Source organism: Cervus elaphus, chromosome 8, assembly GCF_910594005.1.
Source record: "Cervus elaphus chromosome 8, mCerEla1.1, whole genome shotgun sequence".
Taxonomy (NCBI): Eukaryota; Metazoa; Chordata; class Mammalia; order Artiodactyla; family Cervidae; genus Cervus; species Cervus elaphus.
Window position 1 is genome coordinate 38,986,170 of NC_057822.1, and position 21,291 is coordinate 39,007,460.

The 21,291-nt window shown below is 41.6% G+C and overlaps 1 protein-coding gene across 2 annotated transcripts in view; it reads right to left on the reverse strand.

Annotated features, from left to right (window-relative positions):
• Positions 1 to 9,700: 9,700 nt before the first annotated feature.
• CPO (carboxypeptidase O) overlaps positions 9,701 to 21,291 on the reverse strand; it is a 31,807-nt gene continuing 20,216 nt past the window's right edge. For both annotated transcript variants that reach the window (XM_043910622.1, XM_043910623.1), the window contains 3 exons: positions 17,140 to 17,342; positions 10,899 to 10,983; positions 9,701 to 10,098 (listed from right to left, as the gene is read on the reverse strand). In XM_043910622.1, the coding sequence (XP_043766557.1) occupies positions 9,836 to 10,098; positions 10,899 to 10,983; positions 17,140 to 17,342 (551 nt within the window). In that variant the 3' untranslated portion in view covers positions 9,701 to 9,835. The remainder of the gene's footprint in view (positions 10,099 to 10,898; positions 10,984 to 17,139; positions 17,343 to 21,291) is intronic.

Below are 21,291 nucleotides of genomic sequence, written 5' to 3' on the forward strand. Positions count from 1 at the left end.
ATCCAGGCTCACAGGGAGCAGCAAGAGAGCAATGCCAACCTCAGGAAATCAGATGAAGACAAATCGGAGGGACAATGCCTTAGAATGACCTTTGAGAGCCAGTAGGATTGGGATAAAATACAGGTGATGAATAAAGGGTAGATGACTGAGCATAGGTGAAACCTTTGACTATCAGGGAAAGGCAATCTCGTTTCTCTAAATTTGTGCCTCAACTCAGAGCTAGATTTCTGCTTGTTGCTGTTGTTGTGGTTGACTCTCAGTTGTGTCCAACTCTTCGACCCCATAGATGGCAGCACGCCAAGCTTGCTTCCCCGCCCTTCAGCATCTCCCAGAGTTTGCTTAAACTCATATCCATTGAGTCGATGATGCCATCCAACCATCTCATTCTCATTATTCACAGATTGCTGGTGGCAACTGCAAATAATCTGACAAGGGAGAGCAATCTATGTCAAGGCCAGGTATCCAAATTCCTGGTCATCTTCAGGGAGGCCCATTCAGTCCGTATTTGGGAATTTGATGGAAACTATTGGAAAATAAAAGCACTTTTCCTCCAGTGTTGCAGAGAGGGTAAAATATAGGCCTGGAGCTATGGGTGGTCACTGGCACCTATGTGGAAAGAACCTGCTTCAGTCAAACCAACAGAAAAAAATGCTGATGCAAAAGCGAAAAATGAAAAATTACTAATTCTGATAACACTTGGAATTGCCAGATCCTTTTCTCCCTGAACTCCTTCTATACATTTCTATGATCCAAACTGGTAAATCCCCTTTTATTGGTTTAAAGCCAGACCATTTGCGGTTCCAGTCCCTTGTATCTGAAAAAAATCTCCCTAAGACATCTGTGGTTCCTTGGAAGAAGGCATGCTCCTCAGTCCTAGGGTTTAAGAACTCCATTCCTGCAAGGGTCGGATCCTGAGGATTTCCTCCTGTGACCGGGGAGAGCAGCCAATATCAGATGCTTGGCTTTTTATTTTAAGAGGCAAACATCCAGAGACAACCAGGTGTTTCTTCATTCTTCTCCCCGACTCTGAGAGAGGGTTTGTGCATGCTTGTCCCCGCCCCCACCACTCTCCTCCTAGCTCCTGATTCCCAACAATACTCCCCCTCCCCATCCCACCCTGCCTCATTCTGCTTCATAAAAGACTGAGAATACTTTCATTACAAAAGCATAACTGAATGGAAAATCCATGGCTATTCACAAGCTCTCAAATGAAAGAATGTGTCTTGCATAGAACACATATCATTTAAGCAATCAGACCCTTTCCAAGTATTGCTCCAGCTTTAAGGCAAGTAGGGGAAATCTCCCCGGGGCCACCCTAGATACTGTCACGGAGCCTGAGGTCGTGGCTCTTCTACTCTTAGCTCTGTGCACGTGGCCCATGTGAGGCGTTTACTTGCTTTTCTGTATTTTGAACTAGACTCTAAGGTCCTTGAGGGAAGAAACTTCTTTTCACACTTTATCCCCTTTTACTTAAGAAAATAAATCAAGGTACCCTCGATTACCCGGTGGCATCTATATCCCAATGATGAGCCAAGTGTTCTTGATTAGGGTTCTGCAGTGTGTTTCCTAGAGCAGTAGCCACAGTATCACCTGGGAACTTGTTAGAAATGCAAGTTCTCAGGCCCCACTTGCTGAATCAGAAACTGAGCTGAGCCCAGCAAGCCATGATTAACACCCCTTCCAGATGATTCCACTGCCCTAGCCTCTTGCTATTCACCAATAGTAGCAGCCTCATCTGGGAGCTTGTTAAACACGCAAAATTTCATGCTCTACCACAGACGTGTTGCTGTGCCTGAGAATCTGTGTTTGAACATGCTTCCCAGGAAATCTGTAGCTCCAGTCATGTCCAACTCTTTGTGACCCAATGGACTGTAGCCCACCAGGCTCCTCTGTCCATGGGATTCTCCAGGTGAGAATACTGGAGTGGCTCGCCATACCCTCCTCCAGGGGATTTGACCAACGCTGGGATTGAACCCACATCTCTTATGTCTTCAGCAGTGGCAGGCAGCTTCTTTACAACTAGCACCACCTGGGAAGCCCCATACTGTAAAGCAGTGTTTCCTGTATTTTTAAGAATATCACTTTACTTAAGGAAAACTCAAGTTTTGATGCCTGAGAACTGGAATTTTTAACAAGCTGCCAGGTGAGACTGATGCTTTTGGTTCATGGACCACACTTTGAGTAGTAAGTGCCTAGAAAGAAAACAGCAAGTTCTTCAAGACTCAGGGAAACTGGGGGCAAAGGAGAGCAGAGAAACATCTCCAGACCTACTTAGTAACCATCCTCCTCCCAAGATCAGGCAGAGCAAATGTGTCTTTATCTGATTTTAATATCACACTTTAAGGAAATTTTTGATTTCAAATAATAATTCTGCTGCAAAACAAATCTTCTAGGCAACTGCATTACAGAGAATAGTCAGCCTTTAAAGTGATAGATGTGCACATGTAATTCTAAATTAAATGTCATAGGGCAAATTAGTGTATGTGCAAGAAGAAGCTGGTGGATTCAAATGAAGGTTGCTTGTTCCTGGAGACTTGGTTTAAAGTTGCAAAGCAAACCTTAAGTTTTAACAGATACTTCAGTGAGACAATTTTGCTTTTCCTATTTCCTGTCTGAAACGAAATGGCTCATCATTTTTCCATACTGCTTCCCTTTGGGCTCCATGGATCTGTAAGTCTGTATTCAGCATTGGTCTATGTTATACCTTTCTTGGTAGTGATGGGGTAAAGATGAATTAAGACAAAGTCTCATGATCTTCTAATACCACTGTTTTTCTGTTTGGCCATGCCCAACGATTCCAATCCTCCTTTTTCCACATTCCCATAATCAAAAAGACCCCACACTGAATCTTTCTGAACAATATCTCTGATGTCTGTTTGTTTCCATCTTTATGACCACCAACTCAACTGAAGTCTTATTCAATTATGTATGTGCACCACACACTATATTCTTAACTGTTTGCCTAATATGTCTCTCCTCCAACTGTCTCATTCTAATCCGTCCTTTGAGACTGATCTTCGTGTTAGGAAAAACACACTGACTGAAACCGCCCACCCTGGCCAGGCACCATGGTAACCGTTTGCATGAGTTATTTTACGAAAGGAGGTCCTAGTAAGGAACATGAAACTAACAAGCCACCCCCAAGCGTTAGAATTTGGGAAAGGTCAAGAGGAGACGCCATGTGTCCTACCGTCTCCCAGAATCCTTCTCTCTGGCAACCGTTTTGGCTGAGCAGTGTGTATGTCCCACCAGTAAAGACCCTGAGTTAGAGTGATGGGCCAAAGACAACCCAGAAACTAATCCCACCACCATAACCCCTGAGACCATGAGCCACTTGGCAAGGCAGTTCTCCCGTGTTCCCTTAACTTACTGCGCTCCACCTGGGCACCTTCCCAATAAAGTCTCTTGCTTTGTCAGCTCGTGTATCTCATTGGACAATTCATTTCCGAGTGTTAGACAAGAGCCCACTCTCAGGCCTTGGAAGGGGTTCTGCTTCCTGCAACATTTACACAACATGTGTTTAATTACCCTCTTTGTGCAAAAATATGGGGACTCCCTGCAGTCTATAGGCATAATGGCTAAACTCCTATCCAGTGCTCAGGGCCATACAACAAACTGATTCCAGCTTGACTTTCCACCTCACTTTCTCAGGATCTTCCACCTAATCAACCAGATTTTGCTGGTTCCAACCCCATGAATACACATTCCAACCCCGTGAATACACATTCTTCTTTGCCTCCTCTGTGTTTCTGTGGTTGCTTTTGTACCATTTATGTAAAGAGGGAGGGAGACTTTTTTTTTTTTAAATTGGCACCATTTTTAGAGCTGACTTGCACAAATGTATTTTTTTTTTTAAAGAACAAATTCTCAGGAAAAAACATAATAAGAGCTCCAGAGGAAAGGAACATGCAGGTAGGAAAGGAGTTAGTACATTCACCATTTAAGCTCTTTGGAGCTTTATTTTTTATTAGTATTATTTTAAATGAATGACTCCTTGGAAAGAAATAAAATTCTTTTTTCAGGGGAGCTAAGAAAAGACTATGCAGTCTTGATTATGGCAGAGTGGAAAACTGTTATAAGTGGCTATTATTTTCTCGTAAAATCTTATCATAATACCAGATATTTCAAAATTTACAAGTCCATAAAGGCTAATCTTTTTTTTTTACTGTGCCTTCAATAGAGACCAGACTGGAAATGCATATGTTTTCCTGAAGTGAAAGTCTTTTCTGGAACAAGATTCCTCATGTTCCAGAATGGTTACATCTTCAAAATAGGAAATATTTCTGTCCATATGATGTTGTAATCCCCAGGCATATTCTGAATATTAAATATAGTAATACTTAAAAAAATTTATCTCTAGGTTTTTAAAATTAAAGTATAGTTGATTAACATTCATTTTCATTTCAGGTATATAACACCACACATGATTCAGTTATATATTTTTTAATATATTATATATATAATACATATGTAATATACATGGGGCTTCCCAGGTGGTGCTAGAGGTAAAGAACCCAACTGATGCAAGAGACCTGGGTTCAATCCCTGGGTCGAGTAGATCCCCTGGAGGATGGCTTGGTAATCTACTCCAGTATTCTTGCCTGAAGAATCCCATGGACAGAGAAGCATGGCAGGCTGCAGTCCATAGGGTCACAGAGTCAGACACGACTGAAGTGACTTAGTACACAAGCACACATATAATATACATAATACATATATATATTATAGATATATATGCTTTTATTAAAAGCCATTTTAGGAAATTAATAAAGTATTATGTTTTGGTAATAATTCCCAAGGAGATTGTCTTATGTTGGGTTCCCTAGAGGTAGATCCAGAAGTGAGGATTCATGTACAAATGGCTTGTTTAGGAGGTACCACCAAGAGAAAGTGACACAGAATGAGGAAAGGTGGAAGCCAAGCATGGCTGTAATCTCAGAGAAAGGCTTTGGAGAGTCACATCAACCGTATCCCACAGGAACTCTGGGACGTGAGTGATGCTTTGAAGTTTTTCCCAACCTACTGCAAGGGGCTGGGTTTCATATTATTGGACCCACGTGTTTCTATCCAGGCAGAAGCTGGGAGTTTTGGGTGGTGGGTAGAACTCACAAATGCATCTAAGCTCTCTGTGAAAGTGAAGTCACTCAGTTGTGTCTGACTCTTTGAGACCCCATGGGCTGTAGCCTACCAGGCTCCTCCATCCATGAGATTTTCCAGGCAAGAATACTAGAGTGGGTCACCATTTCCTTCTCCAGGAGATCTTCCCCACCCAGGGATTGAACCCAGGTCTCCCACATTGTAGGCAAATGCTTTACCGTCTGAGGCACAAGCTGAGAGAGAAGCTCTCTGTAGCTGCAGGCAAATCACGTGCAGCAGCCCAAGGGCAGACATTGGATAAAGAGTCACAGAGACACATCAAGGACAGAGAGAGATACAGGAGAAGGGACCTGACAGGATCTGAAGGAAGCACTGGCTGGGGCCACTAGATAGTACTTTTAACATGGTAGAACCAAGAAGTTCCTATCTCAAGAAATTATTTGATCAATCAAGAATGATTAAGAACAGTGTGACCACATGAAGGGTGCAGATGTGTTTTCTTGGACCTGTGTGGCCTTGTAAAAATAAAGACATTTGGGGACTTCCCTGGTGGTCCAGTGGCTAAGACTTTGCACTCCCAATGCAGGGGTCTGGTGTTCAATTCCTGGTCAGGGAACTAGGTCCCACATGTTGCAACAAAGTGTTCACATGCCCAACAAAAAGACCCCTGCATGCTGTAATGAAGGTCAAAGCTTCTGCATGCCGCAACTAAGACCTGGAACAGCCAAATAAATAAATAAATGTTAAAAAAAAACAAAACACAAAAAAATTTAAAAAATAAATGCAAGAACATTTGATAGAAAAAAAAAAGTACAATGTGACCATAGATATGCTACTTACATTCTCTTCATCGCAGGCTCTTCATCAAATTAATAAAAGTGCCCAACTCAGGATTCTTGTGAGTATTATGCAAAGGAATACACGCAAAGGATTCTAATCACTACCTATAGTATCAAATTAATAATAATTAATTTAATTTTTAGAAACTCTTTCATATTTAATATTGTAATTTTATATTCTTGGGCAGTGGGCCTCTCTTAGTGACATAATAGTACTATACCAGATTCAAATTATATGCAGAAGATAAGAATAATACCAGGCAATATGAAGAATGTATTTTCAGTAACATATCAGGAGATTGCTAAACTGCATAAGAAAAGGAAGGGAAACAGAGCTTGGCCGTACCTAATGTAAGCAAAAATATAACTCATTTTAACACTGAGGTAGAAAAAAGAGCTAGCAGCTTGGATACCATCTGAGTTTATCATTTTGCATCATTTTAAACTCTAAATTCCCCTATGGGTCAAGAAGATCTCAATCCTTTGTAGGGATTGTTATAAGAAAAAAAGCATCAATCAAGTGTAATGGAAAGAAAGAAATAGTAAAAAAAAAAAAAGCAAAATATTTAAACTTAGGAGTAAGGTGTGTGTGCACACTCAGCCCTGTCTGACTCTTTGTGACCCCATGGACTGTAACCTGCCAGTTTCTCTGGTCCATGGAATTTTCTAGGCAATAATACTGGAGTGGATTATCATTTACTTCTCCAGGGGATCTTTCCAACCCAGGGATCAAACCCATGTCTCCTGCATCTTCTGCACTGGCAGGCAGATTCTTTACCACTGTGCCACCCAGGGAGCCCTGGAAACAAAGGAAACAAATGTAAATATGCTGATGTTCACGCTGTTCCCTATGCTGCATGTGATAACTTCCTGTCTCTGACTCAGGGGGTTCATGTTTTCTAACAATCCTGAAACAGCAGCGAGCTAACTTCCTAGCTTTAAAATGTGTCTTGTGTGCTCAGTCACATCAGTCATGTCCGACTCCTTGCGACCCTGTTGCAGGAAGGGGGACCCCTTCCAGGGCCTGAAACTGGGCTCTTGTCTAACACTCAGAAATGAATTGTCAGAGGAGACACATGTGCTGACAAAGCAAGAGATTTTATTGGGAAAGGGCACCCGGGCGGAGAGCAGGAGGCTAAGGGAACCCAGGAGAACTGCTCTGTCACATGGCTTGCAGTCTCGGGTTTTATGGTGATGGGATTAGTTTCTGGGTTGTCTTTAGCCAATTATTCTGACTCAGAGTACTTCCTGGTGGTGCCCGCCTTGTTCAGCCAAGATGGATGCCAGAGAGAAGGATTCTAGGAGATGGTCAGACATGTGGTGTCTCCTTTTGACCTTTCCGGAACTCTTCCGGTTGGTGGAGGCATATTCGTTCTGTGTTCCTTAGCAGGACCTCCTGTCGTAAAAACAACTCATGCAAATGGTTACTATGGTGCCTGGCCAGGGTGGGCGGTTTCACTCAGGGTGCTTCCCCTAACAACCCTAAGGATTGTATTCCGCCAGGCTCTTCTGTCTGTGGGATTCTCCAGGCAAGAATACTGGAGTGAGTTGCCTTGCCTTCCTCCAGGAGATCTTGCTGACTCAGGGATTGAACCCGTGTCTTTCCTGCATCTCCTGCATTGCAGGTGGATTCTTTACCCACTGAGCCACCTGGGAAGCCCTAGCTTTAAAGTAGGGTAAAATAAAATTTCAGACCCAACAAAGCCTCAGTACAGGCTGCCGCTCCTGCTGCTAAGTCGCTTCAGTCGTGTCTGACTCTGTGCCACCCCATAGACGGCAGCCCACCAGGCTCCTCTGTCCCTGGGATTCTCCAGGCAAGAACACTGGAGTGGGTTGCCATTTCCTTCTCCAATGCACGCATGCATGCATGCATGCTAATTCGCTTCAGTCGTGTCCAACTCTCTGCGACTCTATGGACAGCAGCTCACCAGGCTCCTCCGTCCACAGGATTCTCTAGGCAAGAATACTGGAGTGGGTTGCCATTTCCTTCTCTAGTACAGGATACTTTCAAAATTGCATTAGTTGCATCAGTTGTGAAGTTTTCCCAAACTACTACCATTTAAGACCAGAAAGTTGAAAACATCCTTGAGAAAGATCAGTGTAGTCATTCATCACTGTTCTAGTCTTGCTTTTAATATCCTTTCACACAGAGTAAAATACTTTCAGAAGAAGTAAAAAACATGTCATGGCCCTCAGTCTCCCATACCCTCAGAGAGATGTGAAACCCCTGAGAAAGCTACAATTGTATCTGAAACTTTTGGAAAGATCCCTGTAGGAGGTTTCAGGCAAGCTTGCATTTCCATCCATTCCCTACCAGCTTTATTTGGCCGTGGACTCAATCTTTAGACATGAATTGAGCTTTGTAGCTCCTATAGTACTCAGAGGTCCAACTTGTTAACAGACAGCCTTAGAAACTAAAACATGGGCTGAATGAAAGCTAATAAACTGAGTCTCAAGCCTCAGCATCTCAGCTCTTTTCTAGGATATGGCATTGGTGACCATACTAGTTTTCTTCCTTCACAGGCTGACCATTGATGAAACCCAACCATTTGCTCCCCGACAATGCCACAATTGTGGAGCTGGCATTTTTATGTAAATAGCTGTTCTCTGATTCATTAAGCCCCGCTGCCCCTGACATTTTCCTTTCTGACCCTTATCAGCCACACACTGGCAAAACACAAAAAAATAAGGACAAAGAAAGGCAATAAAAGGGTTACAAGCAAGAAGTGTATTGTGACTGTGATCAACAAGGAAATTCAGAAATGGGTGACTGAACACCCATGGATGCCTTGTCAGTCGGTCACAGTGACAACATTTGTTCAAAGCCTGACAAGTGCTTAGCATCATTTCAAGGTGTCACCTAGAGATACATAGGAAATGACAGTCATAGGTGCTACCTGAAGAGCATGTAAAATGTCATGGACAAGATGGCACCATTAAATGGCTGTGTACCTGGAAACATACAATCTGGCCCTTACTTACCTCTCTACTTACTCTTTATTTCTTTCCTAGCCCCTGTTACAGCTGCTATGGTTAGTTTATATATTTGTGTTCTTGATTATAATGGCTCCCCAGAAAGGAGGTTTGCCTGGTAAGCAACACTGTCCATTCCAGTCAATCTTACCCATTGGAACAGAAATTCAATGAGAACAGGGACCATGTCTACTTTACTCATCATTGTAAACCCAGAGCCTAGCAAAATGTACCTTGTAGATTCTCAAAAAAATTTTTTGAATAAGTAAAACATTAAATAAATAAGTAAAACGAGCAACAGCTATAGAGAAATTATATAACTTTATCTTCTGACTGCTGCTACTAACACAGTTACACAAAATTAAGAGTAAACTTGGATCAAAGGCATGAGCAATATTTTCAAAGAATTTAGATAGGAAAAAACTTTCTAGACCCTAAGGCAACTGCCTTGAAACTGACCACAGATCAGTTTCTGTGAGCACAGGCAAGATCAGAACTTCCTAGATGACCTATAGATGTGTGAGCCACTGAATTGTAGAATGGTACCTGGTGAAGAATCTGCCTGCAGTGCAGGAGACCTGCGTTCGATCCCTGGGTTGGGAACATTCCCTAGGGAAGGGAACGGGTGCCCGCTCCAGTATTCTGGCCTGGAGAATTCCATGGACTATAAAGTCCACAGGGTTGCAAAGGGTCGGACACGACTGAGTGACTTTCACTTGTAGCATTACTCTACCAATAACTAATATTATACTCTTTTAAAGTAATAAAAATTAATTACAGCAGAGCAAACATGAACATACAAAGATGATTCATCTTTATTGAAAGTATTTCTAGTTAAATTATTTGATTTCTCTGTATTCGCAAAAGCACCTGTTGGGCAGCCATATCCATGTCACTGGGGCTGAGCAGGCCTGGGGAGGATGCACTCAGAGAAGAGACATGAAGGACATCAGCAAGCTCAGCACCAGAGCAGTAGATTTTGCCTTTCTGGCACTGTTTGTGTACCAGTATTTTTCATATACATCATCCAGGACTGAAAGCACAGCCTCCATGGTTTCCTCACAGGTGGCCTGAATCTGAGCTTCTGGCAGGACAAACCCATAGGTACCATTGTCCCTCAGTTCAAATGTGTACGAAAAGGGGATCCCAATGTCCCGAGCCCAGTCTCTTGAGGATCCTGACGTAGCGTCTACAAATAAAACATGGAGGCAGAGTTAGAAGTTACTCTGGGAAAAGATAGATTTCTACAGCCATTTAAGGGACTAAAGGTTCAGCCTAGCAAAGTCAACTCTTCATACTAGGATCTATGGACAGCTGCCTTCTTCCTCTCTTTGATATTTTCAGCTTTGTCTCCACTCACCATCCCAATACCTGGCATTATAGCAGAGGTTTGGTTAAAATTTGTCAGCTGAATCAGAGACAAGACAATATGATATGGGATGGTAAGAGTCAACTGACATATCAGGGACAGAAACAAAATGACCTATAGGAAAAATATTAGGAAAATATCATCTTGCTGGTTCTTCAGTGCTTGGAGGGGGTGGTAGCTGGGGATTGGGAAAGCAATGCACTGTTCTTTCAACTAAATCCTTTTTAAAAAAAAACTCCAGGCCCCACCTCTTTTGCTTTCTTAGCCTGATGGTCCTCTGGGAACTAAATCAACTGATCAAGGGTCACTGGAAACGGTCTTTCCTGTTAACTCCTATACCTTCTCATGGTTAGCTCTTTATAACTGAAGCCAGAGGGAGTACTGGTCTGAGCCAATGTATTAATTTTTACCTTTAGTTAGCTTGCACCTTATCCCTAGAGAACACAATTCTGGATTTGTACAGACTGCCTTTTATCTTTGATCATTTTGATTTGTACAACTTCCTGTTGATCCATGGAACATTTTTATCCTGTCCACCCCACCCCACTCCAAAGTCCACTGACTTCTTTTGTGCCTTAGATACTATTGAAGAAGCAAAAAAAAAAAAAAAAGATACTTACATAAAATATCTGCACTAGATCCAACTCTATAATTGGTTCCATGCTTTGCTTTCAATGCATTTGCTGCCTTCTGTCCAACTTGGATCTGTAGGTGGGAAATGCAGAGACAGATATCTGGTGTTAAAAATAAATCTAACAATCCAGAGGGTTTGCTATTTTGTCCAAATCCATCCTCTGAGTTCCAGACCATCTTTCTAACTTCCCACTGAATACCTATACCTGGGTCATCTGCTGATACTTCAGACTCAACATACTCAAATCCAGTTTCATCATCTCCTCCACTAATAAGGCTGTTTTGATTTTCATCATTCTGTCTTATCATGTGCCCCAATATGTAAATTCTGACAATCATCTTTGACTCTTCTCTCAAATGATGACCAAATTGCACTTCACTCTGTTTCAGTTTTATTAACTCTGAAATGGACTGTTGTCATCTTCTCATAAGTTTTCCTTCCTCTCACCTATCCTTAATCCCAGCTGATCTCCCTGACTTCAGGGTGAACCTTGGAAAGCAGGACCGTGATCATGATCCTGCTGAAAACCCTCACTGACTCTTGGTTGCCCGCTAAGTTAGGGTACACTGCTCAGTGTAGTATTTCAGATTCTCTACAATAAGGACCTAACCCACCTTTCCAGCATCACATTCTCTTGACCCTACCCTAGATTATAGTCAAACTCCAGTTCTCTGACAGTTCCCCAGATGTGCACCCATGTCACTCAGCTTCTCTGCCTTTTCTCAAGATATGCCCTCTACCTGGGTTGTCTCATTTCTTATCTCTGCTGAAATTGCATACCACCGCAAAACCTTCTCAAATGCCAAGTTCTCTGTAGGTCTTTCTTGAGCACCATGACTAGATTATCTCTCCCCACTTTTTTTTCTCCCATAGCCCCTTGTTCATACTCCTCTTATTGCCTCCCTCTTATTTTTATTTAAAGGTATTTGATATTTATCTTTCAGAAGCTCATAGATTTTCAGAATAGGAAATGACACCCTTTTCCATACCTATCACCATGTCACCTGACTGCTTTGGAAACCCTTCAGAACTAGATGATGTCTAAGTTCTCAGCCTTGCTCTCTGAAGACCCTTTCCTGAGATCAGAAACACTAACTGAAGTCTAAGTATATTGGCTATGTTTATTGACCATGCAATAAATCTCCTTTCATACCCTACTGACAGTCTAAGTATTCCCCACCCTAGATTCCCTAGTGCTATATTCTAGTCACCTGATGAATTACCCCACTACTTCCCCTTGGGTTCTACATAAGACACCATGAAAATCCCCTTAGCCACCACCTGCCTGGATCCACCATTCCTTCACCCCTTAGGGCAGCCAGACTACACTTTCAGGAGCATCAGTTCCCGTACTTCTTCCCTTGACCAGTGACAGATCTTGTTTTAGATTCTGTCTTTTTTTGCCCTGCTCCTGTACTGTCCCACTGAATCCTAATGTGTGACAGTGTGGTTTTGGGTAGAGTGGATTTAGGCACAGTGACATTCAAAAGGAAAAGCAGGAGAGGTAATAAGTGGCAGTAGGGTTCCATGCAACAGTGGTAAGACTTAGAACTTTAAACTGAACATATTTGCAAGCTTTTTGCCTCCTCTCCACTCACTACTGAGTTTTACATTCTCTCTCTCTTCTGGAAAGATTCTACATCTGCCCTAGTTCCTGGTTCCTAGTTCCTGTTCCTGTCTCCAGAACTGAAATGATGGGTAGGAAGGGTTAAATAAGTGCAAGGAATAAACCTGGTTTTAATCACTTACACTGGAAAGAAGTTGTTGTTTTTGTTGTTCAATTGCTAAATCATGTGTGACTCTTTGTGACCCGCCAGGCTCCTCTGTCCATGGGATTTTCCAAGCAAGAATACTGGAGTGGATTGCCATTTCCTTCTCCAGGGGATCTTCCTGACTCAGGGATTGTACCCTTGTCTCCTTCATCGGGCAGGCTGGTTCTTTACCACTGAGTCACCAGAGAAGCCTCTGGAAAGGGGTACAAGAGCTGTCTGCAGAAAGAAGAGGAAATTATAAGAAGGAGAAGAGAGTCAGAGAGGGGATTTCTGGAGAGAAAAATTCCATTAAGGAAATCAGAAAGAAGAGTAGAGAGAAAGGAAGGATTCAGGGTAGCTGCTGTGGTGAGTGAAATTAAAACACACACCCTGGAGAAAGAGTTGCTAAAATTTAGCAGCTCACTCCTTTTTGTAGTTCTTTGGGAGTCTCTGGTAGAGATATGAATTGCTTTTAATTATTCTTAATTCCCATGTGTTTCTGTGTTTCTTTGAATGAAACTCTGCTAACTTGTCCATGTGGGGTCTTAACTGTTATTGGTTTGCATGAAGCAGCTCCAGGCTACATTTTCTATTCAGATGGGTTCTTGCACTCATTTTTTCTTTCTTGCAACTCACTCCAGACCAAGATTCCTTCTTCTCATGGCCAAACTTAATTTTATATAGTTCCCTCTCCTTAAATCCTGCCTATTGGGTAGGAAAGAATCTTTCCAGTTTCCTTTTCTTTATTGACAAAAGAACTTGTGATTTTTTTTTTTAATGATTACAACAAGAATTACAATGGATAAGTAGATAGGGATAGGAAATATAACATCTATGAGAAGCACGCAGCTGTGATACTTAGCTTATGAGTTTGGTCCTTTCTGAAAAGATGAAATGATTTCCCTATCTCTAGGGGTCGACCGCCTGATTATTCTTCTGCCTCCTTTTGACACTATACTGCAAGGCCATAGAGAGCCAATTCCTCTGCTGTCCTTCTTCTTAGCCTAAAGTTTCCTTCTAGTCAAAATAATAAAAAATCTCTTTGCTAGTAGTGTGTAATTTACATTGTTAAAGACCTCATGCATGCTTAATAACTTCTTTCCTGGACCCAGAGAGTTTCCTATAGGCATATATTCACAGGCAAGATTGATCAAGGCCCTGGCATCTGTGTGGGAGGATGGAACTTGGAATGGGATACAGGGGTTGATATGGAAAGAGTTCAAATGGAAAGAATGTCAGCATTTGAAACATTAGACTTCTTATAGCTATTCTAATTTCCAGAGAAGTTTCGAATGAGGCTATATATAGTTCTATTTCCCCCTACTTAGTGATTGCCAAGTTGTCTATCATGCAGTACAATATTTATCATGATTTCTACAAATTTTTGGTTTTGTAAATACATAGAGATTAATTACTAGTCTCTGGTGGTTGTAAATACACCAGAAATGGAAAACTCCTGGAACAGTTGGTGTGATTCTGTCTTTGTGGGCTCTATCAAAGCTTACCACTGAGAACCTAGAAACACCACTAACTAGCTTCGGTGAGTTTGACACATGGTGGCAACATTTTCTGACTTTTTACGGAGAAGTCTTAGTGATGAACGTTATGCTAACTTTTCCACACCTGATGCTGTAAGAGACACAGAATTGAAGCAATGTTTGTCAATTCAATTTTCCAGTCTCCACATAGAGTATTAAGGATTGCCAGTAATTCTCATCTTAGTGTTCCACCTTCCACTAGTGGTAAAGTCAGTGTCCACCCTGTGGTCAGAGGGTTCTAAGGAGACAGCCATCAGTAGCCCAAGACCCTGTGACCTTTGAATGCAAACCCTGCAACATGGTGATGTAGTATTTGTTTTTCTGGACCAAAAAAGGGAATGAAATTGCCTAGAAAAATACTGGGATGTATGAGCCAGTATTTTTTTTTTTTTTTTTTGCTGGTAGAAGACCTGTCCCATCAAAGAGCTACAATGGCCTGTCTATGGTGGTTCATTTGTATTTGTCATAGAATCCTTTAAGAGGGAATCAAACACCTATGGCGAGATGGTTGGATAGTATCATTGACCCAATGGACGTGAGTTTGCACGAACTCTGGATGATAATGAAGGACAGGGAAGCCTGGGGTCCTGGGGTCACAAAGAGTCAGAAACAACTAAGCGACTGAACAACAACAACAATGGCAAACATCACAGGAACGGGGAGATAAGAAAGGGTCTGGGCTTCTTGACTGAAATCCCTGTTTCTGTACATTCCTGAAGAAATAGAATTTCTGGGGCACAGAAATGAGGAGAATATAGGACACGGTGGCCCAGGCATCAAAGTCAATGACAGCTTCCAGAAGTTGCAAACCCTTCTTAAGTGGAGAGGAGAGGCAGTGTCTGGTGGCCTGATGAATGTGACCCTTGGAATCTGAAGATGTGAGCTCCAACCCAGACTCCACCATTTACCATCTACAGGGATTTTAGAAATACTATTAACTCAAGGTCTTAATTTCTGCAACTCCAAAGTGAGCTTACTATATTGTCATGAGGATCAGATAAGGGCCATAAAATCTCCTTGTAATTTTTAAAGTTCTAGGTAAATGTTATTTCTACCTCGTACAAAATAATCAGGTAGTACAAATGCCCAAAAACAATTGTGGAAAGACACTGGGGTACTGTTGGGTATTTTTGACTACTGGAGGAGGTAGTCCCCTCAGCAAAGATCTACAGTGGTTTTTCTTGTAGAGCCCTGACATGTGTTTTATAAGTGATGTTCCAGGGGGTGAGAGACAAGAAGAATGACAGAGTCCATGGGCCGCCAGCCTTCTGTGATCTTAAGAACAGAGCAAGCCAGGCCCCCATCCAGCCCAGCATTTGTTGATAATGAGAAACTTGTTTAAAAAATATTTTTAAAGGGTATACAGAAAATAACAAGTGTTGGTGAGAATGTGGAGAAATTGGAACTCTTATTCACTATTGGAGGGAATAGAAAATGGGGTACTTGCTCTGGAAATGATGGTTCCTCAAAAAATTGAAGATAGAATTACAACATGATTCAGCAATTCTACTTCTGGATGTGCCATGTGCTCAGTTGTGTCTGACTCTTTGCGACCCCATGGACTGTAGCCTGCCAGGCTCCTCTGTCCATGGAGTCTTCCAGGCAAAAATACTAGAGCAGATTGCCATTTTCTCCTCCAGGGGATCTTCCTGATCCAGGGATCGAAACTGCATCACCTGTGTCTCCTGCATTGCAGGCAGATTCTGAATTGAAAGCAGGGTCTCAAGGAGATATTTGTACACTTGTGTTCATAGCTGCATTATTTGCAATAGGTAAAAGATAGAAACAATTCAATTGCCCATTGATTGATGAATGGGTAAAGAATATGTGGTGCATACATACAATGGAATATTATTCAGCCTTGAAAAAAGGAACTTCTGACACATGGTACAACGTGTATGAAGCTTGAAGATATTATGCTAAGTGAAATAATCCAGTCACCAAAAGGACAGATGCTGTAAGATTCCACTTATATGAGCTACCTAGAGTAGTCAAACTCAGGAGTCAGAGAGTAGAATGGTGGTTGCCAGAGACAAGGTGGATCTGGAGTTGTTGTTTGATAGGTAGAGATATCTGATGATGCAAGGTGAAAGTTTTGAAGATTGGTTGCACAATAATGTGAATATACTTAACTACTGACCTGTCCACTTAAAAATGGTTAAGATAGTAAATTTTATGTTATATCTATTCTACCACAACTAAAAGTTGAAAAAATAAATTTTAGGAAAAGATAACAAATATTACAACAATTCTAAATTGACCCTTTCTTTGACTTATGTCTATTGTTCTCAGGTTCACAAAAGGGCAAGAGCCCAATACTTTCCAGCAATTCTGCCCACCAGGGCTTGGGTAAACAGAGCTTCAGAAAAGGACCCCAGATAAGACAAAGCAGAATTTCCCTGCCCCGGCTTGAATTTCACTGGCACTTCCCCTTACAAATATTCCTAGGCAGAAACTAGAGGCAGAGTTCAGGAGGAAATAAAGCATTGTGTTGAGCAGAGAAGAGAGCAGATATTATTTAGCCATGTTATTTTAGATATGCCATATTCCACTAACAGCTGGCAAGCTCTTTAAAGCACAGTTCAGAAGCTATAATTGCTGAACTGAGCTTCAAGAGAATTTACAGAAATGAAAGCACATTCCTACAGATTATTAACATAATCATCTCATTTATATTATACATGAATACCTAAGATGTCTCCCAACTTGACACTTTTCGAAACAGGTAGTTAATTAATGGAGGTAAAGCAGCATTTAACCTGAAGCCTTCCCAGCAGGCGTCTGGCAAGGTGAGAAAAGCAGGAGAAAGAAAGTAAGGAAAAGCAGAGGGAATAAAAGCAGGGCTGGAGCCAAAATCCTATTAAAGGAAACGAGGGGGGAAAGGAAGGCAGAGTCCTATCAAGGCTTCTCAGGGCTCCGGCACCGTGTATGGGCTTACCAGTTCTTCATGGTTATTTGATTTATTTTTGGTATAGCCATAAGGCACGAGAATGAGCTGCCCGTAAGAGTGCATGGTCAGGAAGCAGGCAATGTTCTCCTTCTTGCTCTCGATAAAGCTGGAAACAGCTTTTGTCTCTGGTTCAGACACGGGTCCTGTTCCACAAAATGTTAAACTTTCACAGTCGTTACTTGCACCAATACCTGAAATATACAGGAAACCCCAAGAAAGGCATCATGATCTCTGTTTAGCACTGACCTGGGTGGGGGATGAGATGGCGGGGGGTTGGGTTGCGAGGAATCACTTAGTCAGGGCATCTGTGGGTGGAATCAAGGCTTGCCTTTGCTTGTCTAAGTTTGTCCTGGTTAAATAAGTCATTTAAGGAGGAGCATAGAAAGGCAGGAGGGCTGAGGTTCAGATTTAGAAACAAACTCCCTGCTTATGTGGCTGGGGAAGGAAGATGCAAAAAAGGAAGAGCATTTTCAGCAACCTTTCACTAGAATTTTTGGTGAACCCTGAAACAAATGCTTGGGAACCAGTTCTTGGGTCCCAGGATCAGCCTCTGTCATAGTCTTATTGTCCTAAGTTTCTCTTGCTGTTTTATTGGCATGAGTCTCTCTAGAGCTATTTTGCAAGGATAGAAAAACAGTTATTTTCAGTCAGTTGTCCTCACCAGTAATAATAAGGACCATCAACAGAGCACCTTTTCCATGCTGGGCACTGTACTCAGCCCCTTTTGTGAGACATCTGAGAAATGGGATATTTCCTGCCATATCAGTAAACAAGGATATCACAGTCATCACCAATTGCAGCCCTCCAAGGTGAGCTGAGCCTTGAGGGAACTCGGGAAGGGGAAGAATACTTGCCATCTAGCAGCCATCAAAATGCAGCCACTCTCTGCGGTGAACCCCAAGGAAGTTCAGGAGGAGAAAAACAGACAATACTGGCCCCAGATAGCTGAGGTGCATATCAAAGGAGATTTCAGTGAGTCCAAACTCTTGCATCTTCCCATACATAGAAAGGGTTAAATTCCATATCTTGATATATCTGGTTTTCTTTCATTAACAATAATATTTTGACCTTCAGATCACCTGCTGTTTATTGTGAAACTCTACATAAACGTGGCTTTTCCCCTCACCTGCTCAGAGCAGTTCTTTCAAGGTTGCTTCATACACTGTCTCCCAGGCTTGAAATCCTAAAAATTCTCACCGAATAAAACATAATTCTCAACTTCTAGGTTGTGAATGTTTTTCAAGTTGATACATCTCATTGAATCCCCACGACAACCTCCTGATAAGATGGTATTATGTTGAGCCACATTTTAAAAAAAAAAAGAGAAAACTAAAGCTGAGATAGAGCAATTTTTCCAAGATCACACAGCCACCAACTCTGAACCTTTGTCATCTGGTTTTTAACCAGACTGCTCTTAACCACCCTTATTTCTGTTTGCTTCCAATATATTGAGTGTGTTGGGATTCAGAAACATGAAAATGCCTTAATGAGAAGAAAATGTTTGTCTTGTTCTGCCCCCATGTTGTAAAAAATATCTGCAAGGATAATTCTCTGACTTATCTTTGTAACAATTCATAAACAGATTCTTGATGAAGGTGAAAAAGCAGAGTGAAGAAGCTCGATTAAAACTCAACATTCAAAAAACTAAGATCATGGCATCCGGCCCATCACTTCATGGCAACTGGATGGGGAAACAAGGGGAACAGGGACAGATTATTTTCTTGGGCTCCAAAATCACTGTGGATGCTGACTGCAGCCATGAAATCAAAAGACATTTGCTCCTGGGAAGAAAAGGTATGACAAACCTAGATAGCATATTAAAAAGCAGAGACATCACTTTGTCAACAAAGGTCCATATAGTCAAAGCTGTGGCTTTTTCAATAGTCATGTACAGATGTGAGAGTTGGACCATAAAGAAGGCTGAGCACCAAAGAATTGATGCGTTCAAATTGTGGTGCTGGAGAAGACTCTTGAGAGTTCCTTGGACAGCAAGGAGATCAAACCAGTCAATCCTAAAGGAAACAAATCCTGAATATTCATTGGAAGGACTGATGCTGAAGCTGAAGCTCAATACTTTGGCCACCTGATGTGAAGAGCTGACTCATTGGAAAAGACTCTGATGCTAGGAAAGACGGAGGGCAGGAGGGGAAGGGGGCAACAGAGGGTGAGATGGTTGGATGGCCTCATTGACTCAATGGACATGTGTTTTAACAAACTCTTGGAGATAGTGAAAGTCATGGAAGCCTGGCATGCTGCAGTCCACGGGGTCACAAAGTCAGACATGACTCAGTGACTGAACAATATATTTTAAAACAAAGTGATGCAGAAATTCCTTGCATTCCTATATACTAACAATGAAAAAACAGAACGAGAAATTAAGGAAACAATACCATTCACCATTGCAACAAAAAGAATAAAATACTTAGGAGTATATCTACCTAAAGAAACAAAAGACCTATACATAGAAAACTATAAAACACTGATGAAAGAAATCAAAGAGGACACAAACAGATGGAGAAACATACCGTGTTCATGGATTGGAAGAATCAATATTGTCAAAATGGCTATTCTACCCAAAGCAGTCTATAGATTCAATGCAATCCCTATCAAGCTACCAACGGTATTTTTCACAGAACTAGAACAAATAATTTCACAATTTGTATGGAAATACAAAAAACCTCGAATAGCCAAAGCAATCTTGAGAAAGAAGAATGGAACTGGAGGAATCAACCTGCCTGACTTCAGACTCTACTACAAAGCCACAGTCATCAAGACAGTATGGTACTGGCACAAAGACAGAAATATAGACCAATGGAACAGAATAGAAAGCCCAGAGATAAATCCACGAACCTATGGACACCTTATCTTTGACAAAGGAGGCAAGGATACACAATGGAAAAAAGACAACCTCTTTAACAAGTGGTGCTGGGAAAGCTGGTCAACCACTTGTAAAAGAATGAAACTAGAACACTTTCTAACACCATACACAAAAATAAACTCAAAATGGATTAAAGATCTAAATGTAAGACCAGAAACTATAAAACTCCTAGAGGAGAACATAGACAAAACACTCTCCGACATAAATCACAGCAAGATCCTCTATGACCCACCTCCCAGAATATTGGAAATAAAAGCAAAACTAAACAAATGGGACCTAATGAAACTTAAAAGCTTTTGCACTACAAAGGAAACTATAAGTAAGGTGAAAAGACAGCCCTCAGATTGGGAGAAAATAATAGCAAATGAAGAAACAGACAAAGGATTAATCTCAAAAATATACAAGCAACTCCTGCAGCTCAATTCCAGAAAAATAAATGACCCAATCAAAAAATGGGCCAAAGAACTAAACAGACATTTCTCCAAAGAAGACATACAGATGGCTAACAAACACATGAAAAGATGCTCAACATCACTCATTATTAGAGAAATGCAAATCAAAACCACAATGAGGTACCATTACACGCCAGTCAGGATGGCTGCTATCCAAAAGTCTACAAGCAATAAATGCTGGAGAGGGTGTGGAGAAAAGGGAACCCTCTTACACTGTTGGTGGGAATGCAAACTAGTACAGCCACTATGGAAAACAGTGTGGAGATTTCTTAAAAAACTGGAAATAGAACTACCATATGACCCAGCAATCCCACTTCTGGGCATACACACTGAGGAAACCAGATCTGAAAGAGACACGTGCACCCCAATGTTCATCGCAGCACTGTTTATAATAGCCAGGACATGGAAGCAACCTAGATGCCCATCAGCAGATGAATGGATAAGGAAGCTGTGGTACATATACACCATGGAATATTACTCAGCCGTTAAAAAGAATTCATTTGAACCAGTCCTAATGAGATGGATGAAGCTGGAGCCCATTATACAGAGTGAAGTAAGCCAGAAAGATAAAGAACATTACAGCATACTAACACATATATATGGAATTTAGAAAGGTGATAATGATAACCCTATATGCAAAACAGAAAAAGAGACACAGAAATACAGAACAGACTTTTGAACTCTGTGGGAGAATGTGAGGGTGGGATATTTCAAAAGAACAGCATGTATACTATCTATGGTGAAACAGATCACCAGCCCAGGTGGGATGCATGAGACAAGTGCTCCGGCCTGGTGCACTGGGAAGACCCA